Consider the following 19,709-nt stretch of genomic DNA (forward strand, 5'->3'; position numbering starts at 1 on the left):
TTCTTTTTTTGCTGAGTTTAGGAACTATAAAGGGTTCTCCTTTGGGGACAACCGAAGAACCCTTTTAGGTTGTAGATGGCACTTTTTTAATCATAGTGTATCAGTGAAATGCTTACTTACTGGCCTTTCCCAACAATGCAGAGAGAAACATAGAGAGAGAATAGAAAAAAAAAGATTTACACAAGGAATAAAAACACAATGAGTAAGGATAACTTGGCTATAAACATGGGCTACCAGTACTTAAGCTGGAGGAACAGGTACATGTTGACTTATAGGCCTTGAAGGCCCAGTGCAGTCAACATTCAGTTTTCCTGTGTCTTATCCTATTGTACAACAGCTGATGAAAACGAACACTTTAAAAGTGTACAATAGGATAAGACACAGGAAAACTGAATGGCTGGTTTTAGTCCAACTCTGCGTGGTTATATACGCTCAGAGGTCTTAAAGCATTGAGTGTCTCCCACCGATTCAATGACTGGACAGTTAAGTGAATAAAATACACCCGCAGAACCTAATGATAATGAACTGCCTCTCGTTTGTATGAGTAAAGCACCCTCCTCCTCCTTCGTCTATCCTCTCCTTGTTTGCACAATTGCCCCTTGTGGGATTAATAGCCTAAAGTATTTTTAATTGAATTCTCTCTTTCACTCTCTTCCTCTCACCCCTGCTCTCTCGTTCATGCTCCCTGCTTCCTATTGACTCATGACAGCCAGTGAAATGTGTGATCTGTGCCAGCAGATCATCGGGCTCGTTGATGCATGTATCAATAGCAATCATTCCACGACCCCATCCTCTCTCTCGCTCCATCAGTGAATGTGAGAGGTCTTCACAACTTGATTTGTGCTGTATCCTGAGGAGGATATATTTTTTGGAATACATTCAACTGCCATAAGGTCATCGCCATCCATCGAAAAGTTCTACTTCAGATGATGCATTGTCGCATATCACCTGCCCCTTGCCATGTATTGCCGTAGATTCTGTAATTGTATATATTTACAAGGAGATGTTTCGTGGAAGCTTTGAGGTTTAGGTGACATTATACAAGAGTCATTTGGAAAGCAGAACTTCAGTGACACACCTCTAGAGATGTCAAGACTGCTTACAAAGGGAAAGCTAAGTAGGATTCCCCCTCAGGCTGCACACTCTGTTCACAGGAGATACCGGCACCTCAGTGCCACCATTGTCCCTGCCACACAGACTTCTAAAACGTGCTTATACTCTCAAGTCTTTGATGACAAATAGCCACAGTGCCAGTGGACTCCCTGGCTCTCCCCATTAACACTGCTCATCAGAGCCGGTCTGCGCTGTCACCTCCAGGGCAGCATTATCCTGTAGTGTCGACTGGAAAGGGAGAGTGCCTTTCCAAAATCCTCTGTCCTCAGTACAAAGTATTTTCTGCTTTGCCGGCAATGGCACTGATATCGCTTCGGGTCCTTTCTTGGGAACTACATACAGTATTTACATATTTACAAAAGACTGACAAAGCTATTGTACAGTACCACTGAATGCTGTTATTGTCACCAAGATATTCAAGTCTTCCTTTGAGAGTTCGATGTTTGCTGGACAGCTAAATAACAAACTGTACAGTCGTGGCCAAAAGTTTTGAGAATGACACTAATATTAATTTTCACAAAGTTTGCTGCTTCAATGTCTTTAGATATTTTTGTCAGATGTTACTATGGAATACTGAAGTATAATTACAAGCATTTCATAAGTGTCAAAGGCTTTTATTGACAATTACATGAAGTTGATGCAAAGAGTCAATATTTGCAGTGTTGACCCTTCTTTTTCAAGACCTCTGCAATCCACCCTGGCATGCTGTCAATTTAACTTCTGGGCCACATCCTGACTGATGGCAGCCCATTATTGCATAATCAATACTTGGAGTTTGTCGGAATTTGTAGGTTTTTGTTTGTCCACCCGTCTCTTGAGGATTGACCAGAAGTTCTCAATGGGATTAAGGTCTGGGGAGTTTCCTGGTCATGGACCCAAAATATTGATGTTTTGTTCCCCGAACCACTTAGTTTTCACTTTTGCCATATGGCAAGGTGCTCCATCATGCTGGAAAAGGCATTGTTCGTCACCAAACTGTTCCTGGATGGTTGGGAGAAGTTGCTCTCGGAGGATGTGTTGGTACCATTCTTTATTCATGGCTGTGTTCTTAGGCAAAATTGTGAGTGAGCCCACTCCCTTGGCTGAGAAGCAACCCCACACATGAATGATCTCAGGATGCTTTACTGTTGGCATGACACAGGACTAATGGTAGTGCTGACCTTGTTTTCTCCGGACAAGCTTTTTTCCGGATGCCCGAAACAATCGGAAAGGGGATTCATCAGAGAGAATGACTTTGCTCCAGTTCTCAGCAGTCCAATCCCTGTACCTTTTTGCAGAATATCAGTCTGTCCCTGATGTTTTTCCTGGAGAGAAGTGGCTTCTTTGCTGCCCTTCTTGACACCAGGCCATCCTCCAAAAGTCTTCGCCTCACTGTGCATGCAGATGCACTCACACCTGCCTGCTGCCATTCCTGAGCAAGCTCTGTACTGGTTGTGCCCCGATCCCGCAGCTGAATCAACTTTAGAAGATGGTCCTGATGCTTGCTGGACTTTCTTGGTCGCCCTGAAGCCTTCTTCACAACAATTGAGCTGCTCTCCTTGAAGTTCTTGATGATCTGATAAATGGTTGATTTAGGTGCAATCTTACTGGCAGCAATATCCTTGCCTGTGAAGCCCTTTTTGTGCAAAGCAATGATGACGGCAGGTAACCATGGCTGACAGAGGAAGAACATTAATTCCAAGCACCACCCTCCTTTTGAAGCTTCCAGTCTGTTATTCAAACTCAATCAGCATGACAGAGATCTCCAGCCTTATCCTCATCAACACTCACACCTGTGTTAACGAGAGAATAACTGACATGATGTCAGCTGGTCCTTTTGTGGCAGGGCTGAAATGCAGTGAAATTTTTTTTAGGGATTCAGTTCATTTGATGGCAAAGAGGGACTTTGCAATTAATTGCAATTCATCTGATCACTCTTCATAACATTCTGGAGTATATGCAAATTGCCATCATACAAACTGAGGTAGCAGACTTTGTGAAAATGTAATATTTGTGTCATTCTCAAACCTTTTGGCCACGACTGTATACTGACGAAACCAATTCTACCTGAGTGGTCATAATAACTCTCTCTTATCTCCTTCTCTCCAGTCGCGGGAGCCCTTGGCGCTGAGTGACCTGAAAGCCGAGGTGTCCCCCCGTATCTCAGCCGAGGACCTCATTGACCTGTGTGAGCTGTCGGTGGGGGGTCAAACCAAGAGGAGCAAGGCCAGCAAGCCAAAGATCCTTGCCGTCGACATCCGCAGCATCGAGGAGTATCCTTCAGTGTGTGTGTGAGAGAGAGAGAGAGAGAGGGGAATTAATCAATCAATCGATCGGTTCAATTGATGAAGCCTTTTCTATATCAGCACATTAAGCAGTTGGCACAAAGTGCTTTTACAATAAAACCGACCTCGACCCCAAAGAGCAAGCACATCAGAGACGGAGGTCTTCAGGGCAGATGATTAAAATATGCCTCTTCTTCTACCCCCGGGCTGTTTTGTGTTAGCACAGCACCACATAGAGAGACGAGAGCCCAAGTGTTCTGTTTTACTTTGAAGGGGAATTTATAGCATGTTGTCATAAAAGACGAGTCGTACTGTACCTCATTTGAATAAATGCACGTGTTATTGGCCTCGGCTATGTCTCCAGAGAAGGGATCGCTACTGAAATATGCTTTTCACCTTCAGGCTGTATTGGTGTTGTGTAGTACCACCACCAGTACTGTGTGTGTGTGTGTGTGTGTGTGTGTGTGTGTGGCTTGCATGTAGCTTTTAGCTCCATCAAGACTGATCTACTCCATTCACACACTGCTAGTACACAGTCTTAGAAATATTTTATGTTGGTTCAGTTCAGCCATGGCTTTGTGCAGAGTATACATTGGCTGTGTATATAACTGGTCCTGTGTTCAAGAACTGGCTTGCCTTCTGTGCTCTCCTCTATCTGGCTGAGGAGAGTATGGAGGTCTGGAGTGTTAGCTACTGCGTCAAATCAAACTTTATTTGCCACATGCGCTGAATACAGCAAGTGCAGACTTTACTGTTGAAATGCTTACTTACAAGCCCTTAACCAACAGAGCAGTTCAAGAAGAAGAAAATATTTACCAAGTAGGCTAAAATTGAAAGTAACACAATAAGGATAACAATAACGAGGCAATATACAGGGGGCACCGGTACCCCTGCACAGTGTGTAGGCTAGTTGAGGTAATCTGTACATGTAGGTGGGGGTGAAGTGACTATGCATAGGTAACAAATGAACAGCGAGTAGCAGCAGTGTACGGGGGGGGGGGGGGGTGTAATGTAAATTGTCCGGTGGTGATTTTTATGAATTGTTCAGCAGACTAATGGATTGGGGGTAGAAACTGTTGAGGAGCCTTTTGGTCCTAGACTTGACGCTCCGGTACCACTTGCCGTGTGGTGGCAGAGAAAAAACGTTTATAACTTGGGTGACTGGAGTCTCTGACAATTTTATGGGCTTTCCTCTTACACCGCATATTATATAGGTCCTGGAAGGCAGGAAGCTTGGCCCCAATGATGTACTGGGCCGTTCGCACTACCCTCTGTTACGCCTTACGGTCAGATGCCGAGCAGTTGCCATACCAGGCGGTGATGCAACCGGTCAGGATGCTCTCGATGGTGCAGCTGTAAAACCTTTTGAGAATATGGGGGCCCATGCCAAATCTTTTCAGTCTCGTGAGGGGGAAAAGGTTTTGTTATGCCCTCTTCACGACTGTCTTGGTATGTTTGGCCCATGATAGCTTGTTGATGATGTGGACACCAAGGAACTTGAAACTCTCGACCCACTCCAATACAGCCCCGTCAATGTTAATGGGGGCCTGTTCGGCCCGCCTTTTACTGTAGTCCAAGATCAGCTCCTTTGTCTTAACCACATTGAGGGAGAGGTTGTTGTCCTGGCACCACACTGCCAGTTCTCTGACCTCCTCACTATAAGCCATCTCATCGTTGTTGGTGATCAGGCCTATCACTGTCCTGTCATCAGCAAACTTAATGATGGTTTGGCCACACAGTCGTGGGTGAAGAACACACCCCTGTGGGGCCCCACGGTCTGGACCTGAGGAGAATCCATTCTGCCTGCTTATTAGCTACCGCATAGCCTGTTAGCCACCTCATGTTAGCCACCTGCTAGCCTGTTAGCCACCTGCTAGCCTGTTAGCCACCTGCTAGCCTGTTAGCCACCTGTTAGCCTGTTAGCCACCTGCTAGCCTGTTAGCCACCTGCTAGCCTGTTAGCCACCTGCTAGCCTGTTAGCCACCTGCTAGCCTGTTTGCCACCTACTAGCAAAAACAACTTGTGTGGGCAAAATTTACAAAACCGCCACTGGATGGGAGGTTTATGGGTTAACTGAAAAACATTTCAAAATTTTTGTTACAGGGTGGAGAATACCTGTGAAATTCATATATCAGAAGTGTGAGATGGACTAATATGTTCTGCTGATTGGAGAAGCTGCTTTCGTCTTCGGGTTGTGAATTGACCTTGTACAAGGTAACATTGTTGAAGTCCTTGGAGTAATTCTTCTAGAAAAACATCCAGCCCTGGTTGTGAACACATCTGGCACATTTGACAGCCAATGAACAAAGTTACCCTGGATAAGAGTGTGCTAAGAAAACAAGGAGAGTGAATGTGCAGGGGGTTAGATGTGAATATGCAGGGGGTTAGATCTGATTAGAAGTCCAACTTAACCTCTGGTTATAATTATATAGAGTTACCCAGACACATTTTTTTATTTACGTTTCTTTACCTTTCTTGGAGGAAAGAAAAGGCAGACTCCTTAAGTGGGATGTGATTTCTTCCCTCGGCAGGTGTGGCTGAATTATTTGTGTGTGTGTGTGTGTGTGTGTGTGTGTGTGTGTGTGTGTGTGTGTGTGTGTGCATATGACACAGCCTACACTCCCCCGTGGATACACCTGATAAGTCCCTTAGATTAAAAATGGGTTGCCAGAATCAATAACCTAGTAATCCATCTTAGCTATTCATAAAAGTACAATATCACAAAACAAAAACACAATTTGTCTGCACAGATGGACTGTTTGTTTTCTTCTAGTTCTATTTCCCTGACAGTTGTTCAGTTTATCAGGAGTAGACTTTCCAGCGCTAAGTAACCAATACTCTTTCATCTTAAAAGTGAGCCACTCTCTCAAGAGTCATCGTCAGAGGTCAGTGGAATGATAATTGTTTTAGGGGGAGATAGGGCTCCATTAATCAGAGGGGGATTAGAGGGAATACCTGGCAACCGTCCTCCCTCAGACAAAGTCCTCTCCATTCTATAGAGTCCTGATAGGCAGCGGTTCCCAGGCTCCTGACCCTGAATAACAAAAAGGGCTTTGGGACACTTAGAGCTGGCTACCCTGCATTGTGATGATTGTGAGATAAAATACAGTGTTGGGTCTCCAGTTGGTCACAGTTATTCAATTGATCACACCAATCCTGTGTTTTACTAGTGGTTGGTTTCCATGCCTGCATATATTCAAGAATGTAAATGATAATTGAACAGAGTACCAGATTTCAGACTGTAGCTACCTTTTTAAGTAGTTAATGCACAGCTGTTTTAAACAACAGTTGTGTGGGCTACCTTACATTTAAGGGTTCTAGAGCAAAGATTCAGTAATTAAAGTTAAATTTACTAAAGTGAAATATGTCAGCGTGTATAATGGCCTCTCTCTTCCCAGGAATAATTTAGTACGTGGCCTAAAGTGCTTCAGGAAAGCAGTTGAGCACCGTTCGTCTTAAAATTATCTAGCAATAATGTCGATAACTACACTCGGAAACGGAGCAAGCCAGATAATAATTATTAAATTATACAAATATGTATTTTTGTTATTCTCTCTGGCTCGCTTGTGCCTAGCTTTCACTGTTCCCTCAACACAAGCTGCCTGGCACTCAGCAGATAGCTAACACTGTTCCCTCAGCGCGAGCTGCCTGGCACTCAGCAGATAGCTAACACTGTTCCCTCAGCGCGAGCTGCCTGGCGCTCAGCAGATGGCTAACACTGTTCCCTCAGCGCGAGCTGTCTGGCGCTTAGCAGATAGCTAACACTGTTCCCTCAGCGCGAGCTGCCTGGTACTCAGCAGATAGCTAACACTGTTCCCTCGGCAGATAGCTAACACTGTTCCCTCGGCAGATAGCTAACACTGTTCCCTCGGCAGATAGCTAACACTGTTCCCTCGGCAGATAGCTAACACTGTTCCCTCGGCAGATAGCTAACACTGTTCCCTCGGCAGATAGCTAACACTGTTCCCTCTGCAGATAGCTAACACTGTTCCCTCGGCAGATAGCTAACACTGTTCCCTCGGCAGATAGCTAACACTGTTCCCTCGGCAGATAGCTAACACTGTTCCCTCGGCAGATAGCTAACACTGTTCCCTCGGCAGATAGCTAACACTGTTCCCTCGGCAGATAGCTAACACTGTTCCCTCAGCGCGCGCTACCTGGTACTTGGCAGATAGCTAACACTGTTCCCTCGGCAGATAGCTAACACTGTTCCCTCAGCGCGCGCTACCTGGTACTTGGCAGATAGCTAACACTGTTCCCTCGGCAGATAGCTAACACTGTTCCCTCGGCAGATAGCTAACACTGTTCCCTCGGCAGATAGCTAACACTGTTCCCTCGGCAGATAGCTAACACTGTTCTCTCAGCGCAAGCTGCCTGGCACTCAGCTAACATTGTTCCCTCAGTGCGAGCTGCCTGGCACTCAGCAGAGCTTAACAAACGTATTGTCTTTTGTTTTCTTTCTTTCCACTCATTATGTAAATTTAAGCACTCTTCCAGTTCCCACCCTCCCTGTCCTCCTCCCATTCACCCATCCCCTCACCCGAGATTGAGTTATTACTTTAATTTGCCTGGCTCATGATATTTCCTCTCCTCCTCCTTTCTCCTCCCTCCTATTTCTGGAGACTGTTTTTGGCAGCCAGAGCAGCTGCTGTAGAAACTTCTGGTAGACTCTGTTAGGCTGACAGACCAAGACAGACCCCCTGTCTCAAGTTCACCTCAGACAGAAAATGACATGCACACATTAAATTATTACACTCTGGGTGGGGGGTGGTCATGGGGGGATGCACTGTATGGGGGGATGCACTGTATAGTGTACTGTGTCCATGATTGCACTTACCCAGAAGGTATTTTTTAATCAGTGATCTTGTATCGTCTTGTAGTATTCATTATGCATGACTAAACATAGGTGGATAAATGATTGATTTAAAGATTTCTTTAGCATCACTTTCAATAATTTTCCATATTGTGGACATCAAGCATATTTTACACCCAATTGCGCACAGACATTTTAAGTGGTACCTGCAATGAATCTGATTGGAGCAAGCAAGCTACCATGGCCTTGGTGTATTAGCTAGCCCTCGAGAGGCCTAGTCCACTATAGATCCCTGTATTTTATAATAGACAGACTGTGTGAACACATGGCCTGGAGATGTATTGCTCTGTAATTTGAATCGACTGCATTCGGAGCCTGAGATTCATCACCGTGTCAGAGTCACAAATCATATCCAGTTGCTCTGTTTTAGGCCCATAACCGTGAAACTGCAGTCTGTTGGACATTTACCTCCACTCAGTCATGTTCTATTACTGCAGCAGTGTTAAACAGACTTTTATCAGGATGAGGGATTGGAAACAGTTTCTGTCTCCCTGTCCCCACACTGTAAAAAATATTAAAATGTAATAATTTGACATACAACTGTAAGGCAACCAGCTGCAATACGATTAAGAGTTTTTTTTTTCTACAAAATTTTCCACACACAAAGTTTTTGTTGAGTTTGCTCAACAACATAATTTTTTTTAAACTCACAATCTTATTGCTGCTGGTTGCCTTACAATTGTATGTCAAATCATTACATTTTTATATTTTTTACAGTGTGAATCAACATTATTTATTAAAAAAACTACAGTGCACGTGATACATGTAAAACACTTGCAGAACCTTTAAGAAGTTAAAAGTTAACTTGTGAAATGAGGTAACAGTTTAGCTGAACAGCACTATACTGTAGTGTAAGAATCCACATCAGATGTTCATACCCATAGTGGTATGCAGGGATTTAAACACTGTCATGGAGCTCACGGTATCACTACTGAATGCTAATAGACTTAATGAATGAATTATGATGTGGTTCTAATCATAGCCGCGGGAAGTAGGGGTGCCGAGAGTGCCACAGCACCCCCTGAAAAATCACATTTATGAATTATTATTATATAACAAAAATCACAGAAGTAATGCACTGGGCCTTTAATAGTCCTGTATTAGCGGACCAATATAGCCATCTGCAACACGGGCAAACCAAACCCCCCCCCCATGGAAGAAGAAAATCTCAGCACCCCCACCCCTAAACCACTTCCCGCGGCTATGGTTATAATGCAGTGTTTGACATATGCATGTATGGCCCTCTTCTAATGACTTATTGGTCACCCTAAGTTATTGAGGACATCTGAGATAATCTCAATGTATTACCATCTCATAATGATCCTGACTTCATCAGCCATCTAATAAGACACTTTAATGCCATAAAGACTTTACTTAGACTGGTGTACATTTTACAGCGTTGACCCTTAACCCAGGGTGTCCAGCTTCGGCCGAGGCCACATCTCGGGAAGCATCAGCATCCCCTACAGCACGGCGTTCTCTCCGGATGGGGAGCTGGTGCATTGTCCCGCCACCGGCACCCTCCAGAGCTTCAGGGGACGTGTCATCGTGGTCATCAGCCACGCCATGAAGAGCGCCGCCATGGTGAGAGAAAACACACACGCGTTTAGGGATACACAGACATGCATGCATGAATGCAAATGCACACACATTGAACCTTTTATTCATGCGGGGAAGTCCCATTGAGACCAGTGTCTCTTTTACAAGGGAGCCCTGATTCACAAGTGCATGCATCTGCACACACACATGTATGCATGTGCACCCTACGCACACACATGCGTGCACACAACACACACACTGTGTCTGCAGCTAGGACGGTTAACTTGCACAATGAGCAATTTAATGTATTCCACCTAAAAGTTCAACAAGCCAGACTGTTTTGTTTCAATTAGGCTCATATTCCGTTCCTCCACAGACCTCCACTCTAAGTCATATGGAAGTCATGGATTGTTCAATCAGACAGTCCAGTTTGTGTTCTTCTCACTGAAATCAGTTCACCTCGTCTATGCTGCATTCAGCTGTTTCTGGGGCAAAGCTATTTGCTGTCTTATCAGCATATTTGTGAACTGTAATTGAAGTGAATCACCATTTTTCCAAATTAAGCATAAAAGCATGATTTGGTTCTGTTTTTCGCTGTATGGAATAATAAATGATAGTCACACTGCTATAAAAAAAGCATTCTTAGTTCAATTCCCCTGCGTATAATCCATATTTAGTTTAATTCACCTCGGTATAATCCATATTTAGTTGAATTCCCCTCGGTATAATCCATATTTAGTTGAATTCCCCTCGGTATAATCCATATTTAGTTGAATTCACCTCGGTATAATCCATATTTAGTTTAATTCACCTCGGTATAATCCATATTTAGTTGAATTCACCTCGGTATAATCCATATTTAGTTGAATTCCCCTCGGTATAATCCATATTTAGTTGAATTCCCCTCGGTATAATCCATATTTAGTTGAATTCACCTCGTTATAATCCATATTTAGTTTAATTCACCTCGGTATAATCCATATTTAGTTTAATTCACCTCGGTATAATCCATCAAATCAGAATAGTACACCTGAACACCTTACTATGAACAATCTATTAGGCTACATGTACTGCAGGTTTAGATATGATTCATGTGGCATTCTGTTGCATCACCTTGCATCTCTTCTTGGCATTTGGCCCCAAGATGACAGTTGGCCTCCTTCGAAGGTTGGCCTTCTTGCCTGGGAAGCCCCAGTTCAGGGGGTATAGTTCTGATCCTCTCAGACCCACACAGAGTGCTTTAAGAGGGGATATCTGGGATGTCATAACTCCTTAGGTCAGCGCACAGCGTCACATGAACCAGTATCTGTGCATTAGAGACCTCTCTTACGCCCAGGAAGCTCAGATTCAAACTCCCATTAACCAGCTCTGCAAGCGTTATGTCAAAATATGTTCGTTGATCACCAAATATGGAGTTTCTTCTTCATTTACTTCCGTTACGGCCGGTATGTACTTCCAAAAAGAGAGAATGAGTTAATTATTTGTGGGGTCTAGCATAGAGGTCGACCGATTTATGATTTTTCAACACCGATAACGATTATTGGAGGACCAAAAAAGCTGCTACTGCTTAATCGGCCGATTTTTATTTATATATATATTTGTAATAATGACAATTACAACAATACTGTATTAACAATAAACACTTTTATTTTAACTTAATGTAATACATCAATAAAATCAATTTAGTCACAAATAAATAATGAAACGTGTTCAATTTTGTTTAAATAATGCAAAAACAAAGTGTTGGAGAAGAAAGTAAAAGTGCAATATGTGCCATGTAAAAAAGCTAACGTTTAAGTTCCTTGCTCAGAACATGAGAACATGAACACTGTTTGAGGTTGTGGACAAGTGTCTTTTATACTGATAACAAGTTCAAACAGGTGCCAATAATACAGGTAACGAGTGGAGGACAGAGGAGCCTCTTAAAGAAGTTGTTACAGGTCTGTGAGAGCCAGAAATCTTGCTTGTTTGTAGGTGACCAAATATTTATTTTCCACCATAATTTGCAAATAAATTCATAAAAAATCCTACAATATGATTTTCTGGATTTTATTTTCTCATTTTGTCTGTCATAGTTGAAGTGTACCTATGATGAAAATTACAGGCCTCTCTCATCTTTAAGTGGGAGAACTTGCACAATTGGTGGCTGACTAAATACTTTTTTGCCCCACTGTATGAAAGCTGCTGGTTCCTTTTAACATGAGTCTTCAATATTCCCAGGTAAGAAGTTTTAGGTTGTAGTTATTATTGGACTATTTCTCTCTATACCATTTTGTATTTCATATACTTTTGACTATTGGTACTTTAGTATTGCCAGCCTAATCTCGGGAGTTGATAGGCTTGAAGTCATAAACAGCACAATGCTTGAAGCATTGCGAAGAGCTGCTGGCAAACGCAGTAAAGTGCTGTTTGAATGAATGCTTACGAGCCTGCTACTGCCTACCACCGCTCAGTCAGACTGCTCTATCAAATCATAGACTTAATTATGATATAATAACACACAGAAATATGAGCCTTAGCTCATTAATATGGTCAAATCCGGAAACTATCATTTCGAAAACAAAATGTTTATTCTTTCAGTGAAATATGGAACCGTTCTGTATTTTATCTAATGGGTGGCGTCCATAAGTCTAAATATTGCTGTTACATTGCATAACCTTCAATGTAATGTCATAATTGCGTAAAATTCTGGCAAATTAGTTTGCAACGAGCCAAGTGGCCAAAACTGTTGCATATAACCTGACTGCGTGCAATGAACGCAAGAGAAGTGACACAATTTCACTAGTTTAATATTGCCTGCTAACATGAATTTATTTTAAACTAAATATGCAGGTTTAAAAATATATACTTGTGTATTGATTTTAAGAAAGGCGTTGATGTTTATGATTAGGTACACATTGGTGCAACGACAGTGCTTTTTTTGCGAATGAGCTTGTTAAATTACCCGTTTGGCGAAGTAGGCTGTGATTCAATGATAAATGAATAGGCACCGCATCGATTATATGCAACACAGGACAAGCTAGATAAACTAGTATTATCATCAACCATGTGTAGTTAACTAGTGATTATGTTAAGATGGATTGTTTTTTATAAGATACGTTTAATGCTAGCTAGCACCTTACCTTGGCTCCTTGCTGCACTCGCATAACAGGTAGTCAGCCTGCCATGCAGTCTCCTCGTGGAGTGCAATGTAATCGGCCATGATCTGTGTCCAAAAATGCAGATTACCGATTGTTTTGAAATCTTGAAATCGGCCCTAATTAATCGGCCATTCCGATAAATCAGTCGACCTCTAGTCTAGCGGCCCTCATCCCCTTTTTGTAGCTGTTAATGACCAGTTTGAAAAGGTGAGAGACCATACTTACTCTGAAGTAAGGAAGACAAGTATTCATATTGAAATGAATGGGCAACCTGAATGAACTTAGCCTGTGAACCAGATACTTACCAAACCCTCTGTGTTGACTCTTAGGAAATTGCTGTGTATCTGACCTTCTGTATAAGAGAGACCAGACCAGTGAGACAGACTGACAGAGATAGTGACAGACAGGCAGGCAGACGGACAGGGGGTAGAGTAATCCATTTAGAAGAAATACCACAGTCAGTCTGGGGTGTATGTGACGTGTGGCTCAAGGTCAGAGGTGAGACGAAGTGCCGTGATAAAGTCAACCTACCCATCTACACTGGTGTTTCTGCAAAGACAGAGCACAGTCTGCACAGGCATCTTCCAGCCTTTGCAGCCAATAGAAAAACAACCTGTCAATTTGCAGAGCAGGGAGGATAAAGCCCTGTGCTATAGATGGATACACAGGAATATGGCCTTGTTGCTCTAGATGAAGGCCCTACTGATTGGCCATGTCGCCCAGACACCACTTCCACTGCACTCCTACCTCCTTGCTCCATTTCCTGTCGTCTTATCTTCCCCCACCAGAGCCTACATCCACCTGGATAGTGTGAAAGGCAAACTCTCCTCCTACATAACATTCCCTTCCTCTTTGTATCTCTCTCTTTTTTTTTGTCCTTTGCCTCGGCGGTGTATTCATTTGGGATTTAACCATGCATGGATGTTGTGTGTGTGTCTTAGTCACAGACTTACCGTCGGCTTTGAGCAGAGTGATTACGGCACGGTTACTGGTTTCTCTGGCATCACGACAGGATGAAAGAGAGGGAGCTTTGGACTGTCCTTCTGTTTGGATCCTCGCTTAAACGCTTCCTTAGAATGTGTGTGCTGCTGCAGTCTCGTTGTTGTGAGTTTCCCTCCCTCTTGCTCTCTAATTCGAACTCTCTCGCTATCGTTCCCTCTTTCTCTCCCCCTCTCTCACTCCGTTTTCCTTTCCTTTTCCTTCATCAATCTCTTCTACTTACAGTGCCTTGCGAAAGTATTCGGCCCCCTTGAACTTTGCGACCTTTTGCCACATTTCAGGCTTCAAACATAAAGATATAAAACTGTATTTTTTTGTGAAGAATCAACAACAAGTGGGACACAATCATGAAGTGGAACGACATTTATTGGATATTTCAAACTTTTTTAACAAATCAAAAACTGAAAAATTGGGCGTGCAAAATTATTTAGCCCCTTTAATTTCAGTGCAGCAAACTCTCTCCAGAAGTTCAGAAAGGATCTCTGAATGATCCAATGTTGACCTAAATGACTAATGATGATAAATACAATCCACCTGTGTGTAATCAAGTCTCCGTATAAATGCACCTGCACTGTGATAGTCTCAGAGGTCCGTCAAAAGCGCAGAGAGCATCATGAAGAACAAGGAACACACCAGGCAGGTCCGAGATACTGTTGTGAAGAAGTTTAAAGCCGGATTTGGATACAACAAGATTTCCCAAGCCTTAAACATCTCAAGGAGCACTGTGCAAGCGATAATATTGAAATGGAAGGAGTATCAGACCACTGCAAATCTACCAAGACCTGGCCGTCCCTCTAAACTTTCAGCTCATACAAGGAGAAGACTGATCAGAGATGCAGCCAAGAGGCCCATGATCACTCTGGATGAACTGCAGAGATCTACAGCTGAGGTGGGAGACTCTGTCCATAGGACAACAATCAGTCGTATATTGCACAAATCTGGCCTTTATGGAAGAGTGGCAAGAAGAAAGCCATTTCTTAAAGATATCCATAAAAAGTGTCGTTTAAAGTTTGCCACAAGCCACCTGGGAGACACACCAAACATGTGGAAGAAGGTGCTCTGGTCAGATGAAACCAAAATTGAACTTTTTGGCAACAATGCAAAACATTATGTTTGGCGTAAAAGCAACACAGCTCATCACCCTGAACACACCATACCCACTGTTAAACATGGTGGTGGCAGCATCATGGTTTGGGCCTGCTTTTCTTCAGCAGGGACAGGGAAGATGGTTAAAATTGATGGGAAGATGGATGGAGCCAAAAAACAGGACCATTCTGGAAGAAAACCTGTTGGAGTCTGCAAAAGACCTGAGACTGGGACGGAGATTTGTCTTCCAACAAGACAATGATCCAAAACATAAAGCAAAATCTACAATGGAATGGTTCAAAAATAAACATATCCAGGTGTTAGAATGGCCAAGTCAAAGTCCAGACCTGAATCCAATCGAGAATCTGTGGAAAGAACTGAAAACTGCTGTTCACAACTGCTCTCCATCCAACCTCACTGAGCTCGAGCTGTTTTGCAAGGAGGAATGGGAAAAAATGTCAGTCTCTCGATGTGCAAAACTGATAGAGACATACCCCAAGCGACCTACAGCTGTAATCGCAGCAAAAGGTGGCGCTACAAAGTATTAACTTAAGGGGGCTGAATAATTTTGCACGCCCAATTTTTCAGTTTTTAATTTGTTAAAAAAGTTTGAAATATCCAATAAATGTCGTTCCACTTCATGATTGTGTCCCACTTGTTGTTGATTCTTCACAAAAAAATACAGTTTTATATCTTTATGTTTGAAGCCTGAAATGTGGCAAAAGGTCGCAAAGTTCAAGGGGGCCGAATACTTTCGCAAGGCACTGTATCCTCCCTCTACACATCTTTCGTTCTCTCTGTCTCTCTCTGTCTCTCTGTCTCTCAATTCAATTTGCTTCATTGGCGTAACAGTGACGTAACAGTGTACATATTGCCAAAGCTTATTTTGGAGTTTTACAATATTAACATAATAATAATCATCTATGTTGTTAACGGGACAACAGTAACAACAGAAATCATGGGTCAAAATAACCATATGTTGAACAATAACAATAAGCATACAGTAGTGGACATTTGCAGGTTGATTGGTCTGTCAGACACTGTCCCTCATCTTATGGCAGGCTGCAATGTAGTGTGCTGACAACCCACTGCTCTCTGCGTCCTCCCCCAACAGGACGGGTAGCCTATTCTCATCAAAGAGATATTTTTAACCTCTCTCTAATTGTTTTATATTTTTTACATTTTGTCAGGAAGTGCAGCTCTCTCTCAGGTTCTGCAGTGGTTGCACAGCCTTTCCTCTGCAGGGAGCCAGGTTTTCCTGTGTCTACCCTTCTCAATAGCAAGGCTGTGCTCACTGAGCATGTACTTTGTCAAGGTTTTTCTAAGGTTTTGATCAGTAACCATGGTCAAGTAGTTAGCCACGGTGTACTGTCGATTTAGGGCCAGATAGCACTGAATTTTGCTTATTGTGTTTCCCAATAAGCAATGTAGTTTTGACTGTGTTGTACTTTGGTTTTATCTGATTGATTAATTGGATGTTCTGGTCCTGAGGCTTCAGTGTGTTAGTAGAACAGGTTAGTGAACTCAGCCGCAGGACCAGCTGGATGAGGGGAATATTTTCTTTGCTCAGCTCTTGGCATTGCAGGACTTAGTAATGATATGAGAGGGGTCACAATATTTTAGATGTTTCCAAAACTTAATTGCTCTTTTTTCTAAATGATTATTAGTGGAAATTGGCCTAATTCTCTCATCTCTTTCTCTCTGCCGACCATCTGTGTCTCTCTCACATTCACTTTTCCTCCCTCTCTCAATCTCTCTCTGGCTGCTGTAGTTTTTCTTAATGAATGGACTGTTTGCTTGTCCTTTCCATCCCCAATAATCTGCCCTGAGGCTGGATGGAAGATCTTTTCTCATTTGGAGATTTCAGCTGAAGTCTGCGACAGTCTAGTTTGAGGATATTTAAGAAATTCATTCAGTGTGTGCGTGCTTTTGTGGGTTCATACTGTGTGTGTGACGTCCCCACAAGAATAGTAAACAAACAAAAATGTTGACTAACTGGGGACATTTTGTTAGTTCCCATAACGTCAAATGCTATTTCTATGGGGTTTGGAGTTAAGGTTAGAATTAGTGTTAGGGTTAGAATTATGTTTAGGGTTAGTTTGAGGGTTAGGTTTTTGGGTTAGGGTAAGAGTTAGGGTTTATGGAAATAGGATTTTGAATGGGACTGAATGTTTTGTCTCCACAAGGTTTAGTGGTGAGGGAATTAAAGCACCTGCGATTCATTCTGGTCGAGAAGATAGAATATGTAGCTGTGAGAAATGTGTTTTGACCTGGCAGGCAAACGTGTGTGTGTGTGTGTGTGTGTGTGTGTGTGTGAAATGCTGTTTGTACTCTAATGCATTAGTGATGAATGTTTGTTTACTGCCTAGTGTGCTTTCTCTCCCAGTCTCTGGGTGAATTCAAAATGGCACCATATTCCCATAGGGCTCTGGTCAAAAGAAGTGTGCTGTGGTATGTAGGGAATGGGTTCCATTTGGGATGCATTCTATACATGGCTCAGTGAGACTGGAGATGTATGACACATAGCTAGGTCTTTAGTCGTCTACTATATCGTTTATGTCTGATAGAAATTTTTATTTATTTACCGTCTATTTACAATCGGAACATGCATGAAAACATGACTGTAAATATAACAGTTTATATATACAGAGACACAAGCCTGCATACATTGGCCTGACATTAATGTATCTTTCGTTATTTACCAAGCAGTGCACTTCCCTGAACCAATTCCAGTGTTTTGGCTGTAATGTTATACTCCAAGGCGTGATGTTTGGTTACTACTTCACCTTGCTTGTTAGTCTGAGCCGTGTTTGTTCTTCTCTCAGCCACTGATAAACGCTAGCAAACAAATTCAACTTGCTAATGCGAGCACCATAATAGAATCATCTGTGTTATTTGAAAGAATTGAGAGGTTGTCGTCGAGCTACACTAGATACTGTACCTACTGTAGCCAACTGGACGAGACTGGATGTGTTGCAGACCACCTAACCTACAGTAACCAGAGTCTGGGAACAACTTAATTCCCCAGATGTGATGCCATAGATGTGGTGAGCAACACCAGTTGCACCAGGCTCCAGTTCTGGGGAAGTCAGAATTACAAAAAGCGCTATTACAGCATATTTTCAACACAGTGTTGCTCTTTATTATGTTGAAGAAACACGTTTCTCCCTTACCTACATCAGGGCCTGTATCAGATGGTACCTAGATAAGAACCTGTATCAGATGATACCTAGATAAGAACCTGTATCAGATGATACCTAGATAAGAACCTGTATCAGACCTGTATCTGACCTGTATCTGATACCAGGGCCTGTATCAGATGAAAATTGCAGAAACTAGACAACTGCATGTTCTCTAAGTACGCAGAGACCTCCTTCGTCAGTAGGAGCAGTCTTCTTCCTGCACCTTCCTGCTACTTTGTCGAATGTTGTGGTAAATGTTCCATGTTGTTAGTGGTTTGCCTTGGTCTTGTTGACCCCCCCTCCCCTCCAGTTTGATAAATGTTCCATGTTGTTAGTTTTTTGCCTTGGTCTTGTTGACCCCCCCTCCCCTCCAGATTGGTAAATGTTCCTCCATGTTGTTAGTGGTTTGCCTTGGTCTTGTTGACCCCCCCCTCCCCTCCAGATTGGTAAATGTTCCTCCATGTTGTTAATGGTTTGCCTTGGTCTTGTTGTCCCCCCTCCAGATTGGTAAATGTTCCTCCATGTTGTTAATGGTTTGCCTTGGTCTTGTTGTCCCCCCTCCAGATTGGTAAATGTTCCTCCATGTTGTTAATGGTTTGCCTTGGTCTTGTTGTCCCCCCTCCAGATTGGTAAATGTTCCTCCATGTTGTTAATGGTTTGCCTTGGTCTTGTTGTCCCCCCTCCAGATTGGTAAATGTTCCTCCATGTTGTTAATGGTTTGCCTTGGTCTTGTTGTCCCCCCTCCAGATTGGTAAATGTTCCTCCGTGTTGTTAATGGTTTGCCTTCGTCTTGTCTCCCCTCCAGTTTGGTAAATGTTCCTCCATGTTGTTAATGGTTTGCCTTCGTCTTGTCTCCCCTCCAGTTTGCGACCCACCTGGTGAAGGTAAACTACCCTCGGGTGACCACCCTGGACGGAGGCATCAACAAGATGAAGCCCACAGGCCTCCTCACTGTCCCCTCCCCCCAGATCTGATCAGAGACCACACCCGTCAGCTGCCAAACAAACTCGGTCCTACCCACACAAACAAAAGTGAACCGCTCATTCATCGTCTACCAACGGGCATTCTTTTTATTTTATTTTAATAAACTTATCGTAACAACATTTTGAAAATATTTGCTTGCGTTTCTGTATATTGTTTTACATTTAGATTTCATAATTTGATGTAACAGTCCCTCTCTTTTTTTTATTCTTACGTTGTACTGTATGTATGTGCTCAGAGATGTCACAGCATTAAAATGACTGAGATCAGCTCCTCACTGTACAGAGTGTCTGACTTCTGTTTGCATAAGAGATAAAGGGTGTATCATTTGAAGATAAGGGAAGAGGTCACATTGATAAAATCTTGAGGTCTTCTGTCTCATCATAAAAGAGAACTCAAGGGTTGCGTTGATAGTTGACATACAGGGTGTGTTTCATCAAAAGCATTGTACTACTCACAGTTCATGTCTGCTATCACTGCTCAGTGCGTATGTAAGTGTTTTCATGTTAAGATAGTGTATTTACAAAGTTGA

General features: G+C 42.8%; 1 protein-coding gene across 1 annotated transcript in view; it reads left to right on the forward strand.

Annotated features, from left to right (window-relative positions):
• The window catches only part of LOC110497318 (TBC domain-containing protein kinase-like protein), a 61,261-nt gene extending 41,802 nt beyond the window's left edge, over window positions 1-19,459 (forward strand). Inside the window, exons 24-26 of the mRNA XM_090187800.1 lie at window positions 3,202-3,365; window positions 9,675-9,834; window positions 19,060-19,459. Of these exons, the coding sequence (XP_090043926.1) occupies window positions 3,202-3,365; window positions 9,675-9,834; window positions 19,060-19,170 (435 nt within the window). The 3' untranslated portion in view covers window positions 19,171-19,459. The remainder of the gene's footprint in view (window positions 1-3,201; window positions 3,366-9,674; window positions 9,835-19,059) is intronic.
• The last annotated feature ends 250 nt before the right edge of the window (window positions 19,460-19,709 follow it).

This window comes from Oncorhynchus mykiss, chromosome 10, assembly GCF_057628025.1.
Source record: "Oncorhynchus mykiss isolate SJ-2025 chromosome 10, ASM5762802v1, whole genome shotgun sequence".
NCBI classification, from domain to species: Eukaryota; Metazoa; Chordata; class Actinopteri; order Salmoniformes; family Salmonidae; genus Oncorhynchus; species Oncorhynchus mykiss.